This window comes from Lagenorhynchus albirostris, chromosome 1, assembly GCF_949774975.1.
Source record: "Lagenorhynchus albirostris chromosome 1, mLagAlb1.1, whole genome shotgun sequence".
Taxonomy (NCBI): domain Eukaryota; kingdom Metazoa; phylum Chordata; class Mammalia; order Artiodactyla; family Delphinidae; genus Lagenorhynchus; species Lagenorhynchus albirostris.
The window spans coordinates 159,694,129-159,715,455 of record NC_083095.1 but is presented as its reverse complement, the minus strand read 5'-3'; the positions used below and the strand labels follow the sequence as shown (position 1 = coordinate 159,715,455).

Below are 21,327 nucleotides of genomic sequence, written 5' to 3'. Positions count from 1 at the left end.
GAGCGATCCCCAGCTTGGCGTTTAAGGCTCTGCCCCTGGTGACTTCAGCCTCGTTTTCCCCCGGCTGCGTGGCCCGCTCTTCTGCTCAACAGAAGTCTTGTTGGGTTTCCGGGACACAGCAGACCCTTTGACGCCAGACGCTGCCTCCGGGGCTGGTACAATGCTTCCAGTCTCGTCCTTTCTGCCTTCATAAACCATGCTAATCTGTCAGCTATGGCATTTCCACTTTATCGGGGAAAGGAACAGTCGTGCCTGTTTTGTGGCTTACATTAATGAGATTAATATTCTAGAAAATATAACTCACCTGTTTATTTCATATTCTAGTGTTAAAATGACACTGACAAGATGTTTGACCTTGGACAAGTTACTTAGCCCCTTTCTGCCTCAGCTTTCTTCTCTGTATGACATTGATGATCATGGTTTCTACTCCACAGAGTTGATAGGAGAATTGAATTAATTATGGAGCATTTGTGCCTGGCATAAAGAAACTATTTGTGTGTAAAGATTGAAAGGGGAGACTGAGAAAAAAAATACAGAGAGAAAAGAAAGAGAGGGAAAGGGAGTGAGGGAGAAAAAAATGAAGGAAGGGAGGGAGAGAAGAAGAACAAATTTACACCTTAATCCTCTTTGCAATGCTGGTGACTAACAGCAAAAAGGAGGAAGATTTGAGATCCACCTCTGACAGCACCAAAAGTGTTTAGCTTTAGGCAAGTTAAACTCTCCAATCATCCGTTTCCTCATCTGTAAAACAGACATAATAACAATACCTACTCCAGGATTTCTGTGATGGTCAAATAATGCCTGGCACAGAGTTAGTTATCAATTAACTACTTTTTTACCCCCAGGGACATCCAACCAGAAAGGTAGCCATTTCTTTGTGTCTGGGTTTTGCTTTTCTTTTTGAAGAAGACAATCAAAAAAGGAGAGAACACAGCTATAAAGGTAAAGTGGTCAGCACTGTCTGAAAATACATTTATAATAGAAATGCAATTTCTTAGAAACCTAACAAAATTATTTCTTTAAGTGGGTTAAAATTAAAGTATAGGCTGCACAATACTCATCAATACACAAACCAGTATTTGCAACACTGACTTTTGATTAATTTGCTTGGGAATTCTTGCGACAGTAGAGTCCAAAGTTAAAGAATTAATGGATACACAAGCAGAGCTGTCTGAAAATAAATTTGAAAACCAATTTAAGCCAAAATCCTAGAAATTATTTTTAAAGGTGGCAGAATCATCCTAAGGTTTGTAAACATAACAGTTTCCCTTCAAAAACATTTCATAATGAATAATAATGATAGATGGAAAGACCTAAAAGTAAATAAGAAGTTGCACCTCCTTTGCCTGCAATGTCTTGCCCATATCTCCTCTCATCCACTATCCTGCTCCCTAAATCAGGTTCAGTCATCTTCATTCTTCAAACACATTTGTCAACAGCCAGTCCCAAGTCTCCCAGCTGTTCCTCCCTGTCTTCCTTCCTCTGTCCTCAACTCTAAAACAACGCTGCCTTTTCAACAAGATCAGCAGTAAAGTGTGTACCAAAGAGCTTGTAGTTAGAATCAAGTATTAAAACTGTGGGTGACTGGGACTTCCCTGATGGCGCAGTGGTTAAGAATCCACCTGCCAATGCAGGGGACATGGGTTTGAGCCCTGGTCTGGGAAGATCCCACATGCCTAGGAGCAACTAAGCCTGTGCACCACAACTACTGAGCCCGTGTGCTGCAACTACTAAAACCCAAGCACCTAGAGCAGGTGCTCTGCAACGAGAAGCCACCGCAATGATAAGCCAGTGCACCACAACAAAGACCCAATGCAGCCAAAAAGTTAATAAAAAATTTTTTTAATTAAAAAAAGAATACATACACACAACTCTGCAGAGTTAGGGAGGCTGCCCTGCAGTTTGGCTTGGAGAGAGGAGAGGCTGGGTTGGTGGCATCATGTGAGATAAGAGGGCCTGAAACCAGAAGGCCTGAGATGAGGGGGTATTACAAGTAGGGCTGGCTGCTGAACCTCCTCCCTAGGTCCAGATGGTTGGAGCTGACCAGTGGTCACCCTGCAAGGGGCTCCCTCTTGCTCAACCTGTTCTCGGCTCTCATCTCCTGCCCCGAGTGTCTGTGCCAAGGGTAGACCTCAGTTTTGGTTAAGTCTGCCCTGGCGGGGGGGGTGGGGTGGGGGGATGAAGGGCAGTCTCTGGCAGTGGTAGATGTTCTGACTCATTCTGGCAGGTTCCAGAAAGGGGAAAAGAAACAGGACAGGGTCCCAACTCTTGTTCTGTGGCCTTATTATAATAAGAAGCCTTCTGAAATGGAGCAGGACGCTATGGTCTATGCCCCCCTGTCCTCCACCTGCCTTTTGTCTGTGGAAAAACTTTAGCCAAAGGATAAGTTTAATCAGAGAAGTGAGAAAATGCAGAAGCAAAGAAAAGCAAACAGGACTAAACAATAATAGTTCAGTCAGTAAGCAAAGTCAAGGACCTTTAGTTTCCCCTCAAGGGCTACAGATAATATTCTGAGCCATATCCTGTGATCTGTCTTGTAGGTACGGAAACCCGCACCAGGTGGAAGAAGTTAACCACATGATGACCAGACTGTAGCCATGACATAAGCTGCCACAATGCAGAGAACTGGCCTCAAAGAAATAGAAACCAACCCTGGAACTGAAGATTAACTCTAGCTAAAACAATCAAGATGACGCTGATCAGACCACCAATGACCAACTTCAAGATGACTGTCGGAGCTGACTGTGCTGTTTCTGCATGTAGCCCCCCGCCTCCGTCTGTAAAAGCTCTTGCCCCCGATTGTCAGTGGGGGGAGTCAGCCTTCGGACAGGAGTCCACCCTCCTCCCCGCCCCTCCGTTGCCAGCATCCAAAATAAAGCAAACTTTCCTTTCCACCAACCTTGCCTCTTTATTGGCTTTTGAGCAGCGAGCAGCCGGACCCCACTTTTGGTTACTCTTCCAGGCAGCACCTAATACCTACAGAATTCTAGTGACTCTTTAGCTGCAGGGCAATAAACTATTTACTTGTTCTGTACTGGCCCTGCCCCTCCCCTTAGAGACAGGAACTGTCTTTCTTATTCTTTGTGTAGCTTTGTCAACGCCCAGCAAAACACCTAGCACAGAATAGGTACTCCATAAATACTTAAGTAAATAATAAGAAACTACTGACTAAAGGCAATGAATCAATAACCAGTGAGCCTCCTCCCCTGCCCCCCACCCCATCCAGGCCCTGGGCATACTGCACAGAAGCTTCCTTATTTTCTGAGCATGGGCTGTGTGAGCAATGGGCCAGGAGTTTCCCCTGAATACTCACAAGCTAATGAAAGCCTAGATGATAAAAACCATGTAAAGAGAAAACTTTTGGGGGGAAGGGTGTAGGGCTGATGTGTGTATGGGAAGGGGTGTGGGCATGAGATAGTTGAAGGGGGAGGAAGATTTCCTAGTTTTAAAATAGACTTGCCAACCCACTAATTATATATAGTGCCTGAAGACACCAAAGCTGTTCTCTATTTGGAAAAAAAACATTTGAAGTAACTTGCAAATACACTATATTTTTTCTTTCTCCTCTTTTGGGAGGGAGTGTGTTGAGCATGTACATTACAACAATTATAAAAAAGAGTTTTAAGGAAAAAATATTGCCTGTAATCCCACCATCCTACAGTTTTCACATTTTCATGTTATTTGCTCGTTCCATTTGTTATGCACATGATTTTTCCATCTTTGTGAACTTTACAGAGAGGCAATTTTTCAGTCTTTCCTTACATTTTTCTCCTGAACATTTTTCCTTGTGGCCAAATAGGTTTCATTATCATCATTTTCATCACCTGAAGAAATTGCAATGTTTGGGATTGTAATAATAATGGAGCCATGAGATCTGCATGCACAAAATGTTTTCCTTTTCCTACACTTCTGCTGGAGGGTAAATTCCTGGGTCGAAGGGTATGGGTGCTTTCAGGACCGGAAGTGAGTTTTGGCACCTCCATCACGAAGGGCTGGTTTGAGCCTCTGTAGCACCAAATTCAGTACCTCCCTCGGATGCTAAAATGTAGCACCCAAGAGGCTCCAACAGCTGCACTGCTGGCCTCGTTCACACAAGCATGCCCCTGACTCCCTTACAAGAGAACTGGAAAGGGCTTTCTGAATCCAGTGCGCAGATGTCTTGCAAGGGCTCCGAGAGGCTGGCAACTGCCATCCAGATAAGCAGGAAGTGGACTCTGCCTGCACTGGGAGAAGGAGGGTGGCCTTTTTTGGGCAACCCTAAGGAATCCATCCATTCCCTTCTCCCCACCCTACAAATCTCACTTGCACTTGAAATACTTGAGTCCAGTTGCAAGGTCCTCTAAAGGTTGAACTCCTTGGAGAGAACAGAATGTCACTCATGTTTGCACATGATACACAGCCCTCTGATGCTAAAGTGTATGGTATACATGCCAAACACATGGTGTCCCCTCTAAAACGTTCACAATACGCATTTCTGAGCCTGAGCCTTAAGGAGAGAAGATATTTGCTTCATTGAAGAGCTCGGTCTCTATCATAGCTCCCTTTTTGTTTGTTTTGTTTTTTCCTCTTTTTCTTGATAATTCTGAAGTAGACCCAAATGAACCAGCTCAATCAGGGCTGGGTTTTTTGCAAGACAAATTTTCTTCTTCCTGCCCTCTTTTATTCTGTCTTTAGTCTGCTTTAATTGTTTCAGGTACTATTGTTTCCATGTTTTGATGGAATACTACCTCAAAGCCATATTGGATTTAAGCAGGATCTGAAAGACCCATAAATAAGCAGCATGTTAAGTAGAGAGAATATCAGTGACAACTGACTGGATAATAATGTGTACCATACAAGGAGCTTTCGTTTATTGTTATCAAAGCACATGTAACTTTTCAGATCCTCCTTCTCTGTGATTTCAACAAGATACTTATAACTTTGTTTTGCTTTTTTGTATGAATACTTATTGAAGAGTTTTCCCATCCAAATTTTTCCTTTTCCCATCTGAATTTTCAGGGTCTTTTTGAGCTTTAGCTGTGGGTCACATCCTGTACCCAAAAATGCAGAGAAATTTCAACATTTAACATGTACTCTGTATCCAACCTGTTTGGCAGAGTTGCAGAGACAATTCTCAGTGCCTCTCTCCCCAAACACTGCTTTCCTGTCAACAACAACTGCCCACTGAAATATGTCTCTCATAAACATCTCTGCTCCTTCCTTTCTAAGAAAACCCAGAAATACAGCACTAAGTTTAGACCGGCTTCTCTCTTACCTAAGGTTTTCAGATCAAAAGCTCTACTCCTGGGCTTCCCTGGTGGTGCAGTGGTTGAGAGTCCGCCTGCCGATGCACAGGACACGGGTTCATGCCCCGGTCCGGGAAGATCCCACATGCCGCGGAGTGGCTGGGCCCGTGAGCCATGGCCGCTGAGCCTGCACGTCCAGAGCCTGTGTTCCACAACAGGAGAGACCACAGCAGTGAGAGGCCCGCATACCGCAAAAAGAATAAATTAAAAAAATTTAAATTAAAAAAAAATTTAATAAATTTATTTAATTATTTTTGGATGCCTTGGGTCTTACTGCGCGCAGCCTTTCTCTAGTTGCCGTGAGCGGGGGCTACTCTTCGTTGCGGTGTGCAGTCTTCTCATTGCGGTGACTTCTCTTGTGGAGCATGGGCTCTAGGCGCGCGGGCTTCTGTAGTCGTGGCTCATGGGCTCTACAGTGCAGGCTCAGTAGCTGTGGCGCACGGGCTTAGTTGCTCCGCAGCATGTAGGATCTTCCCGGACCAGGGCTCGAACCCATGTCCCCTGTATTGGCAGACAGATTCTTAACCAATGCGCCACCAGGGAAGTCCCTTAAATTTAAAAAGCCACGTATAAACTAGTGGTTACTCTACTAGACAGTACACCTATAGACTCTGCTGTATGTAGTGGTGTCCCATGGCCCTGAAATTTAACGTGACTTTTTTTTTTTTAAGGTGAAAGGTGTGCTATGCTACCTAAAAGTAGACCAAACCAGAAAGCCAGAAGAAGCAGTCCCAGGCATCCTGTGCAGGGGTCTCTACAGAGTTGTCTGAACCTACCAACAGAGGACAGCCACTTTCCTTGTCTTTTTAACTAATAGACTTTATTTTTTACAGTAGTGTCGGGTTCACAGAAAAATTAAGCAGAAAGTACAAAGAGTTCTCATATACACCCCTGCCCTGACACAGTTTCCTCTATTATTAACATCTTGGATTTGTATGGTACATTTGTCATCATTGATAAACAAGTATTGATACAATATTATTAACTGAAGTCCAAGGTCTACCTTAGGGTTTTTTTTGGCTGTGCCTCGTGGCTTGTGGGATCTGACTTCCCCAATCAAGGTCGATCCTGGGCCCCTGGCTGTGAAAGCGCCCAGTCCTAACCACTGGACCACCAGGGAATTCCCAGGGTTCTGCTTTTTGTGTTGTACAGTTCTGCGTTTGGACAAATGCATCCTGTTATGTATACACCATTACAGTGTCACGTAGACTGTTTCACTGCCTTAAAATTCCCTGTGCTTCACCTATTTATTCCTTCCTTCCTCTACCTCACCTATTTATTCCTTCCTTCCTCTACCTAAACCCATAGCCACCACTCTTTAATGTCTCTATAGTTTTGCGTTTTCCAGAATGTCATATAGTAGCAAGCCTTTTCAGACAGCTTATTTCACTGAGCAATATATTTAAAGTTCCTCCATGTTATTTTGTGCCTTGACGGCCCATTTCTTTTTATTGCTGAATACGGTTCCATTATATAGATATACCACAGTTTACTGGTACATCTGAAGGACATCTTCGTTGCTTCCAATTTGGGGCAATTATGGATAAAACTTCTAAAAACATTTGGGTACAGATTTCTGAGTGGACATAGTTTTTAATTCATTTGACAAATACCCAGGAGTGCAACTGCTAGGTTGTAAGACTCTGATCAGCTTTAAGGAACTGCCAAACTTTCTTCTGTCCCATGTTGCATTCCCATCACCAATGAATGAGAGTTCCTGTTGCTCCACATCCTCAACAGCATTTGGTGTTGTTTTGGATTTTAGCTATTCTAATAGGTATGTAGTGCTATCTCATTTTAATTTGCAATTCTCCAATGACATTATGTTGACCATCTTTTCATTTGCTTATTTGCCATCTGTGTATCTTCGATGAGGTGTCTTGATGTTTTGACCACTTTTTTTTTTTTTTTTTTTTTTGCTGTACGTGGGCCTCTCACTGTTGTGGCCTCTCCCGTTGTGGAGCACAGGCTCCGGACGCACAGGCCCAGCGGCCATGGCTCACGGGCCCAGCCGCTCCGCAGCATGTGGGATCTTCCCGGACCGGGGCACAAACCCGTGTCCCCTGCATCGGCAGGCGGACTCTCAACCACTGCGCCACCAGGGAAGCCCCTTGACCACTTTTTAATTGGGTTGTTTTCATACAGTTAAGAGTTATTTTTATATTTAGAAGTCTTTTATGTGTTTTACTACTATTTTCTCCCAGTCTGTGGCTTGTTTTTTTGTTCTCTTAACAATGTCTTTTGCAGAACAATTTTTAATTGTAAAAAAGTCCAACTTAAAAATCTTTTTCATGAATCATGGTTTTGGTGTTTTATCTAGAAACACCATGGAACAACTAACCATCTACATTAGAAATGGTCAGCCATACTAGTAAGCTGAGTTACTTAGAACTAAAGTCGCAATTAAGCAATTTGTATAATTATCTTTAAAAAGGATTACCTCTTTTGACTCATTTACCTGTATTTTGGACTTTTTCCTAAATATTCAATAAAAGTTTTTAAGAATAAACCATGTGCATGGAGAAAAAAAATAACAAACAAATCATTGCCAAAACTCCCGATTTTAACATGTGGTCATAAAAAAGGTTCATAATTATGACTTTGGACTTCAGGTACAGGAAATTGGATTAATCATAATTCTTGGTTCATAAGACTCTCAGCATTGGCTCACACATAGCCTGCTTTTAGTTATGTCTAAAAAAGTCAAGGCCTTGATCATATGGTACCACATGCCTGGCCTCTTCCCATCTAAGGATATCATACTGAATTTTGTCATCACTACCCTGCCTTCTCTTCATATAAATTCCATCTACGTGACTTGCAAAAAGGTGTTGGCTTACTATCTGGTACTTCTATTTTGTTGTCTGTAGGGATCTCTAGTTCTGATCACTATATTTCTATTCCATTGTAATATATCACATTTTATTTACCCATCATTCTTCAGTGGGGACTTGAGTGGTTTCTGGATTTTTGCTTTCTGTAAACAATGCTATGAAAATTCCTATGTCTCCTGTTACACCTATGTGCAAGTTTGTCTTGGGTATACACTTAGGAGTAAAATTTCTGGATTATAGGATGTTTGAAAGTCCAACTTTAAAAGGTATTAATTACCAAAGCATTTGAAGGATTGAACCACTTTTGGTTAGTATCAGGAAACTTTAAGAGATTGTGTGGAATCCCTCCAACACTAGATACTGCAAGACTTTTACATTTTTGCCAATTGAATGAGTGTAAAATAGTATTTTACTATGGTCTTGATTTGCACTGTAACTTCTCCTGGTTTGAAACTTGGCTTTTCCCTTTCTTTGAAGATACCTTAAGGTATTTTTGGTTTAAAATGCCTCATTTTAATAGACAAATTCATCAATAATACTTTCAGTTAATGCTTTGTGTCTTAAACAGTCCTTCTGTATCCCAAGGTCTAAGCAGTAATCATCTTTTTTTTTTAAGAGTTTAAAACTTTTGTTTTACATTTAAGACATTAATTTTTTTCCCCTATGGTATGACATAGGGATCAATTTTCACCTTTTTCCACACTGAGTTGTGCTCTCAGTATCTAATAGTCTCCTTTCCCCAGTGTGGTGTCCCACCACTCTTATACCAAGTTCAGCTCATGCATGGCTTTTTCTGGGCATTTTGGTCTAATCTACTGGGATTCTGTACAGCCCTTAGCTAATACCACACTATTTTAATTAACATGGCTTCACAGTGAGTCTTAACATCAGCAGGAAAAATGCCCACCTCCCTGCTCCTTCCTTTCTGAAATGTCCTAGCCTTTTGCTCTCCTTTATCTTTTACTTTAGAATCACTTTAATAAGTTCCAAGAGAAAACTTGGTGGGATTTTTGATAGGAATTGCTTTGAATCTATAGGTCTATTTGGGTACAAATGACATCTTCATGATATTGTCTGCCTAGCCACGAACATGTCTATTTTTTGAGGTCTTAGTTATCTCTTAATGTTTAAGAATTTTTTCTTAAAGAGGTCTTCAACATACATTGTTAATTTCCTAGGTACTTGGTATTGTAAAAGATGTCCTCCAGTTTTCTAGTTGTTTCTGCTATAAAGAAATGCAACTGCCTTCTGAAAATTAATGTTACACCTACCACCTAACAAAACCCTGTATTTCTGGTACTTTCTCTTTAGATTTATTTGGGCTTTCTAAAAAACAAACACGTAATGTACAAATAATGAGTTTACTACTTTCTATTTCTTATAAAATTGGCTAGGATCTCTGACACGATTTTTAATATAAGCACTGATAGTGGAAAACCAGCCCTTTGTTTCTGACTTTAAAGGGAAATGAATTTTCCTCTTTTTGGAAGATGCTTGTCTTTTGTTTATTTGGTTTTACATAGAAACTATCACCTTAAGGAAATTCCTTTTTAGTCCTAATTTATCAAGGGTTTTTATCATGAATGGGTATTAAATTCTAATAAATACTTTAACTGGATCTATTGAGATAGTCATAATGGTTTTCTCTTATTTACAGATTTCAATGCTAAGCCATCATTACATATGACATATGAAGGTAGAATATACATACTAAGATAGAGTACACAAGTAGTAAGCAAACAAATGTAAACATAGACATTTGTATTGTAAAATACTATTTTAATCTGTTTACATATTTCAAGTTTTAAAAAGGTTGGCGGCCAGGTAAGTTTGAAACCACAGGACAAATGGTCTTTTGGAGGTCTTTCTACTTCACAATTCTCCAACTGCCGTGTTTGAGCTATGCTGTTTGTTTCTCTAATCCTACCAAAACGAAGCTTCTGCTAGATGCTAATTCAGTGTGACAGAGTTCAGAACAGAGAATCAGACAAGAGCTAGAAAATATGACATGTTCGACTCACAGGAATGTAAGATCACAGTTTGTCATCCTAAGATTACTCACAAACAGATGTGAGTTCATCTCACAAAATTAAGTAAAGTAGAAAACTGAAGGACCAAAGTCAAAATGAACTACCAGAAAGAATAAGAGAAAAAGTAATACAAGGGAACATTATGGTTTTCCTTTTTATTTAACCAAAGACTGGTAGATAAACATAAATACAGCACAATTACTTCAGATCATTCTTCATATTGTATACACACAGACCAATGAACACAATCTGAAAGAAACCTGCAGTCAGCAATGAAATGCATACAGCTTTTCCTTCCCTTGCTCAAAAAAATTTAAAAACACACAAACTTAGAATCTCTTCAGCACACACTCTCCTGTGACAAATGATTCAGACATAAATAGTGGGTGCAAAGAAACTATATGCTAACATATGTATAACCTTTGTTAATGAAAAACAGAAGCAGCCATAATGATTAAGATACATTCAGTTACTGATAACTAGTTGTGCCCTAAAGGGCATTTATCAAAAGAGAAATCGTGCTGCAGAGAAAAGCTATATATACATACACAATGAGAAAATAAACTGCAAGATTAACGCATGCATGTTTAATACTGGAAAAATCACAGCCCTCCAACATTTCTCCACGTTTGTTATAAAAGCCCTCGGCACTCAACTAAAATTAAAATGATCTTAAAAGGATAATACTTGTAAAGTTTACTTAAGTCTTTTCAGCCACAGAAACTGCAATGTAAATAAATGTTCAGAGTCATTTTCAAAACAAAAACAAAAATCTATTCTTCTGATGACATGCATGATTAAAAGGTCTATGCAAGATACATTGCTCTACATTCCCAATGACTAGGAAAAAAAACCTCAAGTCAATTTTTAGTTTGCAGATGGTCAAAGGATTTTGTATTCCAGGAGTTCAAATCTTCTGGATCTTTTCACCAACAACTACTGGATTTTCTTTTCTGATTTTCTCAGCAGCATCAGCTTTGTAATTGTAAGAGCAATTGTGTACATCTGAGTAACGGTGTACACCACAGTAAACATTTCCACACCGACATTCAAACCCTGAAAATGGATTAATACACATACGTGAGTTGAATGGAAGGTCTAAAAATATTAAACTCTCTAGCATAATTAATGTTAAAAAGATCATATATTTAGGGCAGCAATCTAAAGAATCATTCCAAACAAGCAGTTTCACAACCTAGTAACATTCTCAAAATCCATAGCTGATAGCTTCATTTCTTTTTCCTACCTACAAATACAAATACAAGTTTGTATCAGCAGACCAAGTCATAACCAACTTCTCTGAGCTCAAGTTTTCACCCGTGACACAAATTGCTTCCTATCAAAAACAGGGTTGCTAAATTGAAACACTCCTCAAATACTACAATGTGAAAAAATAAGCATACTGTCAGAAGGCAATCTTAAGATTTAATTAAGGAAGAGGAAATGAAACTTTTGACAGAACTGTTAACAAATAGCATAGTATATTAGCTTTCCTTGGCTAACCTCCAATGGAGAGGTGAACTGTAATCTGGCTGAGTGATTTACAGCATGAGATGTTACGGTTGCCTAAGCCTGAATCTATTTACTAACACAGGCAAATTACTTGACCCTTAGCTTCTGCATCTCTAACTTTGGAATCGGTTACAGTAAGAATTAAATGAGGAAGTATTAAGTGCCTAACATATAGTAAACATGCAATAAATGCTACTGATTTTAGGGAAATGCCCCAAGAACTGAAGCCAAAACAGAGAAATAAGCAGTGTGGATAGTCTTTAAATAAAACCAGTCCTGCACCTCCAAATTAGGATTTTATGGTATGATGGAATTACTGGAAATGGAAGATAGGAATCAAAATTTTAAACATTGACATTTGATGTAAACTTCCTTTACCAAATTTTTTTAAACTTCAAAAAGATACTCTGTAACTTCATAATTTTCTTTTATTTTTAAAATTTTATTATTATTTTTTTGGCTGCACCACACAGCTTGTGGGATCTTAGTTCCCCGACAAGGGACGGAACCTGGGCCCTCGACAGTGAAAGTGTGGAGTCTTAACGACTGGACCGCCAAGGAATTCCCCTATAACTTCATAATAATGAATGAAAAATGGAGCCAAGAATAATACTAGACTGACAAGACAGAAATTACTAAGTCGCAGCCTTCTTTCTAATCGTGAAGTCCAAGTTTCTGAGGTTTAGAAAGACAGTATTTGATGCTAAATATGTACACTTTAAAATGCCTTACTTGTTCACGTCTGTACTCTTTAAATAAATACATTTGCCAAGGCATGGGCCAGTCTTAAACATCTCTGATATCAGACTGTAAATCTCCTTTCCTCTTTATCTACACCTTAGCCAGATAAACCTTCCTAAAACACAATTTACTCAAAATCTTATCTTGGGCTTCCCTGGTGGCACAGTGGTTAAGAATCCGCCTGTCAATGCAGGGGACACGGGTTTGAGCCCTGGTCCGGGAAGATCGCACATGCTGCGGAGCAACTAAGCCCATGCACCACAACTACTGAGCCCATGTGGCACAACTACTGAAACCCGTGCACCTAGAGCCTGTGCTCTGCAAAAGAGAAACCACCACAATGAGAAGCTCATGTACTGCAATGAAGAGTAGCCCCGGCTCGCTGTTACTAGAGAAAGCCCACGCACAGCAACAAAGACCCAACGCAGCCAAAAATAAATTTAAAAAAACAAACAAACTTATCTCCTCTTAAGCCAATTTCTTAGAGTATTCAGCACAATGTCTGGCACATAGTAAACAATAAATGGTAACTATTTATAGCTGCAACTGTTCCCCATCAATTAACCACAGTACACATCATTAGCCTTATCTCTATGGTGGTATCTAACCCCCTTCTTCATATATTTTGTGCTACAATCCCCTTTTACGGTCCCCTAAACATGCCCTATCCTTTCTGTGAGCTTTTGTTCAAGGTATTTTTTTTTTTTTTGCCTGAAATGCTCCCATTTCCATCACTTATTAAGTCCTACTCATCTTTCAAGACCCAGCTGAAACATTCTACCTTCATGACTTTGATGGGCCTCTACTCCTCTTCTTTTATATAAATTAATCACATTCATCCCTGAATTCCCAAAGAAATCTATTTGACTGCACTTAAATGTACTCTCTTTGCCAAATATCCAAGTAATATTTCAAACATTTTCTTCTCCCGCTCTTTTTTTTTTTTTTGCGGTACACGGGCCTCTCACTGTTGTGGCCTCTCCCGTTGCGGAGCACAGGCTCCGGACGTGCAGGCTCAGCGGCCACATCTCACGGGCCCAGCCGCTCTGCGGCATGTGGGATCTTCCCGGACCGGGGCACGAACCCGTGTCCCCTGCATCGGCAGGCGGACTCTCAACCACTGCGCCACTAGGGAAGCCCCTCCCTCTCTTAATAACAATCCCAGCTAACAGCTCTGTTACAGTAGTCAACATGTATTGATTACTTATTGCGTGGCAGCACGCGGCTATCACCTTACATATGAGCTCTCTGAACCCTCATGACAACCTGTGACTAGCCACTTTACATAGAGAAAGTACTTCACAGCTCACCAAGGACTTAAATATTCTCTCACACACAACAATTTCGGCTCTCTGAAGGCAGGAGCCACATCTTTGCCCCTTCACAGCACCTGGCGCACTGACCTTACCTGTCTAATATTCTCAAACTCAGCTGAAATGAATTTTTAAAAGAAAAGCTATTCATTTTACTATTAGGTATGTAATTAAAGCTACTTTTATTTAAGAAAATTCAGAAGGTGAAGCATATCTATTATTAACTCATATGGGAACAAAAACAATCTTAATTGAAGCCATTAATAGTAAGTCATGCATCATCATAAATAAAATCTTAATTTTAAATCATGTGATTTAGGCCCTTACCAGTAAGTCCCACTTTCTTCCTGCACATGAAACAGCGATTCTTTTTTTGTTTTGGTTTTTCAAGAGACTTGCTTTCCTCTTCAGATGGCTGCTGTGCCGTTTCTGATACTGAAGCTGATAAAAATAGGAAGGTGGTAAAATTTAATTATTCAATGAGATTTTGAAATTTGGGTGGTTGTTACCCCTCACCCCACCCCCACTGATCTGTTTATTCAGAGGATAACTGAGTAATTTATTTATTTACTAGCATGGAAAGATGCTCACATTAAGTTACAAAGTAGTTTATATAATATGACCCCCCTTTTGGTGAAATGCATATATGTATGTTAAGTATGCATGTATGTATACACACATGGAGAAAATCTAGACTATACACTGACTTGTTAACAAGTGACTCTAAAAGCACTATATTTTCTAAAATTTCTAATAATTATGTATTTGACCAATAAAAGACATACAAAACACAAATACTACTTGGGTATTCTAAGGGAGTGTGTAAGAAAATGGTCACATGCAAACTTCTAAATACTGTTGAGCTCAGAACTATGTAGACTTCAAAGAGAATAAGGGGAAAAAGCCTGAAACCAAGATTTAGTGGAATACTAAGTATGTTCAAAATTCTCAGAATGTTTCATATAAAACCTTTAAAATATTGAGAATAAGATAAATTGATTAAAATGTTACAATTAAGATAATAAATTGATTTAAGTGTTGAAGCCAAGGCCAGCTGCATCAAAATTCAGGTCTAATTATTGCCCCTAAATCCTAACTAATGTGACCCCTGCCACTCCCTCTCACTAACTACCCTGGCCCTCCCAAATGCTGTTACTAGAGTTAGAATCTATCAGGTGACCTAGCAGACATGGTATCTTGTGCTAAAACAGTCAGTGACTTGCCAGGGATCAAGGATTTAACCTCTCCAATTTTATCACCAACCAGTCCTCCTTCTTCAGTAATCTACTGCTTAACCAATCTATGGGACTATGCCAGGTACCTCTGCTGTGTACAACCAATTCAAAAGGGCTTCCTTTCTCTCATTTCACCATTCAATTGCCCTTTAAAGCCTCCAGGAAACCCTGTCTCAGTTCTCTTGCAACGTTTCATTCTGATTACCCTTAATTCCCTTAAGTACTCTCTACCAAATTCTGGGCACTTCACATGAGCCCCCTCTTCCATCCATGCTTCACACATTGCATCCAAGTCATCTGCCTTACATGAGAATCTAATGATGTGCCCTCCAATGTTTAAAATTCTTTGACGACTCCCCACTAACCCCCAGGATAAATAAAGCCCAGAGGTCCTTCAGGATTTTTCTCATCCTTCTTTTCTAGCCTTGTCTCTCACCATTCCTCAACAATAATCCATGCTTCAGGCATAGTGAAGTATTTGCAGTTTCCCTGAACATACTAAATTCTCTCTTACCTCTGGGTTTTTTGTAAAAGTTGTCCTTTCTATGTGGAACACTTTTCCTATGCCCCCTTGTCCCTCTCCTCCTTACCTGGCTAACTCCAATGTGTCTTTTTTGTTTAAGCTTATATTATCAGCTCTTACTCCATTCCCTCCCCCACAACTTAGACTAGGAAACCCTACTATCCCCGGTAGCACTTTCTGCACTATTATATTATAAATGCCTTTTTTCCCCCCCCGGTACGCGGGCCTCTCACTGTTGTGGCCTCTCCCGTTGCGGAGCACGGGCTCCGGACGCGCAGGCTCCGCGGCATGTGGGATCTTCCCGGACCGGGGCACGAACCTGTGTCCCCTGCATTGGCAGGCGGACTCTCAACCACTGCGCCACCAGGGAAGCCCTGTAAATGCCTATTTGACTTTAACCTGCCCTTAACCTTTCAGGGCAGGAACCTGTCATTTTCATCCTTGTTACCAGTGCCTCCTACTACACAGCAGGCATTCAATAAATATCTGTTGAACTGAATTAGTACTGAGTTATTTACCTATTGTATTTATGTGCTCCATTTCCCCAACTATACTGTAAGCCTGCTGAGAAGAGGGATAGCATCCTATTCCCTGTTTGAATTTCCAGCACCTATCACAGTGAACTACACACAGTAGATGCTCAAACATTTGATGCAATGGATTCTAACCTGCTTATGTCAACACATTATTAACAAAATATGACAAAAGGCAAAACACCACAAACTAACAAATAAATATGCATGAATGAAGAACTCTATAACATGATTATTCCACCTGGACATTCTAAAGCTAGATGGGAGACAGTGCTACCAATATCTACATTTTTTTTTTTGAAACAAAATGTGGATACATAAAGCCTTTTATTTTTAATAAGTAAATACCCCTAGAATGTAAGCTCCATGAGGGCAGGGGCTGAATGTCTCGCTTACTGTTTTATCCCCAGCTCCTAGAACAGTATCAGATAAGGTTGGGCTGTGTGTAAAGAGCTCAAAAATAGTTAACTTGCAATCAGAAAAGAATCTATTCTATTTATTACCTTTGAAATCTATAAGGCATACCTATTCTCCCAAGCAAGTCTGATACTCAAATATACTAATATAAATAATGCTTTACTGGCAGTAACAACACCACTATCCCACAAGATTACATATTTAACAGAACCAATTTAACTACTGAGACACAAACTTTGGTATCTGGAATAGTGAAAATACATTTACCTACTATGGATACAAATGCTACTGCATACCTCAACAGAGACATTTCACAGTATTAACCCTAAAGATCTGTCAAAGCAAACGGTTTCTCTTTAACTGAGGTAACTGCATAACCTTTGAAGTGAAGGATCAGGTGGCACGCTAAAAGCTTATAAACTAGGGTTCAAATTTGAGGCTGACCAATGTCCACTATATCCTCATCAGACTAAGGTAACCTTAGCTTACCTGCAGTTAATGGCTGGTACCTGAATTTAAACATTTACCAAATGAATTCATGGGCAAGATGATAACAGTATTTTGTAAAAGTCTAAGATTCTTAGAAATTACTCCTGTTTCCCCAATTTTCATGTGAGATTTAAGATCAAAGCAAACCATAATTATCAAACTCTAAGTTACGTAAAAGGAAATAATCTTTTAAAACGGCCATACTAAATAAATAAATAAGCAAGCAAGCCATACAGTAGACTAAGGGCCAAAGGGCCATACTCTTATTGAACCTGAAGCCAAAATAAGGACAGTTTCCTCAGAACTAGGCAGTTTTTCATATTCTGAATTGAGAATTGTAAACAGAGAATACCCACTTGTTAATGATAAAGAACAGGTGGCTGCCTGTGTTGCATCCAGTGGTCCTAAAGGGCTATTTGGGGAGGCCTATGCAATGGCATAAAGGCTGAGAGATAAACTGTACAGCACTTGCTAATAATTTTTAATGGTAATCTCAACTAGACAAAGCCTTCTGACCACTACTTTAAAGATACTTCAAAAAGCACCAGGCAGGTAAAACTGGTTTAACTACCCACATGGAGGACCACATTCAAGAGGAACAAGGCCCTATGCTCTGCATCCTGTGGAAGGAAGGAAGGAAGGGAGGGAGGGAAGAAAAGAAAGAAAAGAAAGAAAAAAGTACACAAATATAACAATGAGTACATAAAACTATTTAGCACTACCTGTTTGGGGGCATAGTCAAGACACATGGTGAAAAATAAAACTGAACATAAGATGACATTATTACGTAATCCCCGAACATTACCTTACAGTAGATACAATATCTATGTAATATAGCATATATACCTTACATATATGGATATATGTTATATATATAACATATATCCATATATATAACTTGTCATGACAAGTCTCATTCAAGGATTAGACTAAGCATTCTGAGGGTGGGGACTATTTCTGTTCACCACTGTATACCCAGTGCTTACACAGAGTGGTTGCTCAACAGATACTGAGTGAATAAATGTACACTTTTACAATGACCCATTGGGATAAAATTCATTTCCCTTCTCTGGACTTCACTTTCTTACCTGCAAAATAAGGGGGAGAACAAAATGATCTTTATGTTATTCTTAGCTCAAAAATCCATTACAAGCCTTCCCTGGCGGCGCAGTGGTTAAGAATCCGCCTGCCAATGTAGGGGACATGGGTTCGAGCCGTGGTCCGGCAAGATCCCGTATGCCAAGGAGCAACTAAGCCCCTGCGCCACAACTACTGAGCCTGCGCTCTAGAGCCCATGAGCCACAACTACTGAGCCCATGTGCCACAACTACTGAAGCCCGTGCGCCTAGAGCCCATGCTCCGCGACAAGAGAAGCCACCGCTATGAGAAGCCTGCGCACTGCAACAAAGAGTAGCCCCTGCTCACAGCAACTAGAGGAAGCCCTCGCGCAGCAACGAAGACCAACACAGCAAAAAAAAATCCATTACAAAATGAAAATTTTTTTTAATATTCAAGAGAAAAATTAGCCTGCATAGTGGGCTAACGGTCCAAAAAAAATAGGGTCCAAAAAAAAATAATGAGAATCATATATTTAATTTTATATTTTCTAGCAGGTATGTTAAAAAGTAGAAACAGATAAAACTAATTTATGTTATCATTTAAATAAAAAATCAATATGAAAAGTATTAACAGAATATTTCACTTTGTCTTTTTTGCTACTAAGTCTTCAAAAGCACTGTATCTGTTACAACTAGAGTGTAACTGGCAAATAAATATGCACTAAATATCTAACTTCAGACTAGCCACATTTCAAGTGATCACATGAGGCTAGTGGCCACCATCCTGAAGACAGCAGCTCTGTAAATGAGATCAGTTTCTAATAGCAGCTATCTGGAGGCAAAACACTGTTAAATGAATCCTTAAAATACAACTTTGTGTCATCTTATAACAAACAAAAAGAAGCAACCAACCTTCAAAATGGCTCTCTTCCCTTATCATGGATTAGAACCCAATACCGTAGAGATTTTCCATGACCTGATTCTAGACAATCTTTCCAACTTTAGTTCCAACACATACTTGTCTGAACTGGCCACTCTAGCAACTGTTGTTCTATCTCCCAAATGTCGTGTTTTCCTACCAGTATGCTTTTGCTTTTACAAACTCTTCTCCAGCAAAAAAGCCCTCTTCATGGTGCCTATCTTTCACATAAATGGAGTCACACAATACGCTGGCCTTTTGTACCTGGCTTCTTTTATTTAGTATATTTTCAAAGTTCATCCACGCTGCAGCACGTATCAGAGTGTCATTCCTTTTTACGGCCGAATACTATTCCAGTGTATGAATATACCACTCCTTGTTTATCCAATCATCTGTTGACAGCCATATGGGTTCTTTCCATATTTTGTTAATTATGAATAATGCTGCTATGAATATTCTTATATAAGTTTTTGTGTGAACACATTTTTTCAATCTCTTGGGAATTAGGAATGGAATTTCTTGGTCATTTAGTTAATTCTATTTAACTTTGAGTTAACTTTTTTAACTGTCAAACTGTTTCCCAAAGTGGCTGCACCATTTTACATTCCCAACAATAATGAATGAGGGTTCCAATCTCTCCACATCCTTAACACTTTGGCCATTTTTAGATCTTCTTTGGAGAAATGCCTATTCAAACCCTGTGCCCTTTTAAAAATTGGGTTCTCTTTATTGTAGAATTATACTTCTTTATATGTTCTAATCAGATATACAATTTGCAAATTTTTCCCCTTTCTGTGTTGTCTTTTCACTCTTGATAGTCCTTTGAAGCAAAAAGGTTTTTAATTTTGATGTAGTTCAATGTGTCTATTTTTTCTTTGCTGAGCTGTAGGTGTCATGTCAAAAGAAACCTAATCCAGGGTCATGAAGATTTATGCCTGTTTTCTCTTACATGTTTTATAGTTTTAGCTCTTACATATTGGTCTTTGATGTATTTTGTGTAAATGTTTGTGTACCGAGTGAGGTAGGGATCCAACTTTATTTGTTTAAATGGCCCAGCATCATATGTTTTTTCCCTATGGAATGATCTTGGCACCACCTTGTTGGAAAATCAATTGCCTGTAAATGTGAGAATGCTATTTCTGGACTCTCAATTCTATTACATTGATCTATATGACTATCCTCATACTAGTACCATGTAGTCTTGATTATTGTAGCCTGTATTAAGTTTTTAAATTGGGAATTGTTAGTCCTCCAACTTTGTCCAGATTGTATTGGCTATTATCACCCACTCTTTAAAAATCAATCTCTGATTTTTAATCCATACAAATTCCTGATTTTTAGTTGAAAGGGACTATTCCTCTCTGATTGCTCTGAACCACTGATCTGACAATTCAACTTGGTATGAAGAAAGGAACCGTCAGAGCTGAAAAGACTATGAGAATTCTAATTTACTCTGCCACTCAGTGCAGAGATCCCCTCTACTTTGTTCCTGACAGTAAGTCAGCTCTCTGAAAACACTTCTGTGACAGAGAGCTCACCACCTTAGTCATGATTACATTCTACTGCTGGAAAGCTTCAATATTCTCTTATGCTAAGCCTCCCCAAACACTGGTATTATACAGAATAAGAATATCCTTTGTAGTTATTAACAAAACACATTTCATCTTATTTCACTGACTTCTAATAACTTCTAAGGTGGACATGGTTATTATTCTCCTTCAAAAGTAATTAAAATAAGGTTCAGAGAAGAGGAGGTGTCAAGATATGAAAACAGAACTTCTGAATCCAAATTCCATATTCTTTTTACTCTGCTCCAATACCTGAGGGACTGAGAGGTTAACTGAAGTTAAGCATATTGTTCTAATAGAAATGAAGTATGATAGTTTAGAGTGCACAAAGACACTTAAAAGTTTTCATTTTTAAAAAGCTAAGCTGGGACTTCCCTTGTGGTCCAGTGGTTAAGAATCCGCCTGCCAATGTAGGGGACATGGGTTCGAGCCCTGGTCTGGGAAGATCCCACATGCCGAGGAGCAACTAAGCCCATGCTCCACAACTACTAAGCCCACGCTTTACAGCCCGCAAGCCACAACTACTGAGCCCACACACCACAACTACCGAAGCCTGTGTGCTCTAGGGCCTGCATGCCGCAACTACTAAAGCCTGCACACCTAGAGCCCGTGCTCCGCAACAAGAGAAGCCACCGATATGAGAAGCCCGCGCACTACAACGAAGAGTGGCCCCCACTTACGGCAACTAGAGAGAAAGCCCATGTGCAGCAACAAAGACCTAATGCGTCCAAAAAAAAAAACTTGAAAAAAAATTTTTTTAATACAAAGCTAAGCTTTCATAAACTGGAAATCTGTCATTCCTAACTGATACTGTGTAAGTGAGGTACTGTTGTTTATTAAGTTAAAAGGCATAATTAAATGAGAAAGATG

The 21,327-nt window shown here is 39.7% G+C and overlaps 1 protein-coding gene across 4 annotated transcripts in view; it reads right to left on the bottom strand.

Annotated features, from left to right (window-relative positions):
- Positions 1 to 10,289: 10,289 nt before the first annotated feature.
- ZFAND6 (zinc finger AN1-type containing 6) overlaps positions 10,290 to 21,327 on the bottom strand; it is a 75,167-nt gene continuing 64,129 nt past the window's right edge. For all 4 annotated transcript variants that reach the window (XM_060157290.1, XM_060157279.1, XM_060157272.1 and 1 more), the window contains 2 exons: positions 14,043 to 14,156; positions 10,290 to 11,205 (listed from right to left, as the gene is read on the bottom strand). In XM_060157290.1, coding sequence (XP_060013273.1) covers positions 11,057 to 11,205; positions 14,043 to 14,156 — 263 coding nt within the window. In that variant the 3' untranslated portion in view covers positions 10,290 to 11,056. The remainder of the gene's footprint in view (positions 11,206 to 14,042; positions 14,157 to 21,327) is intronic.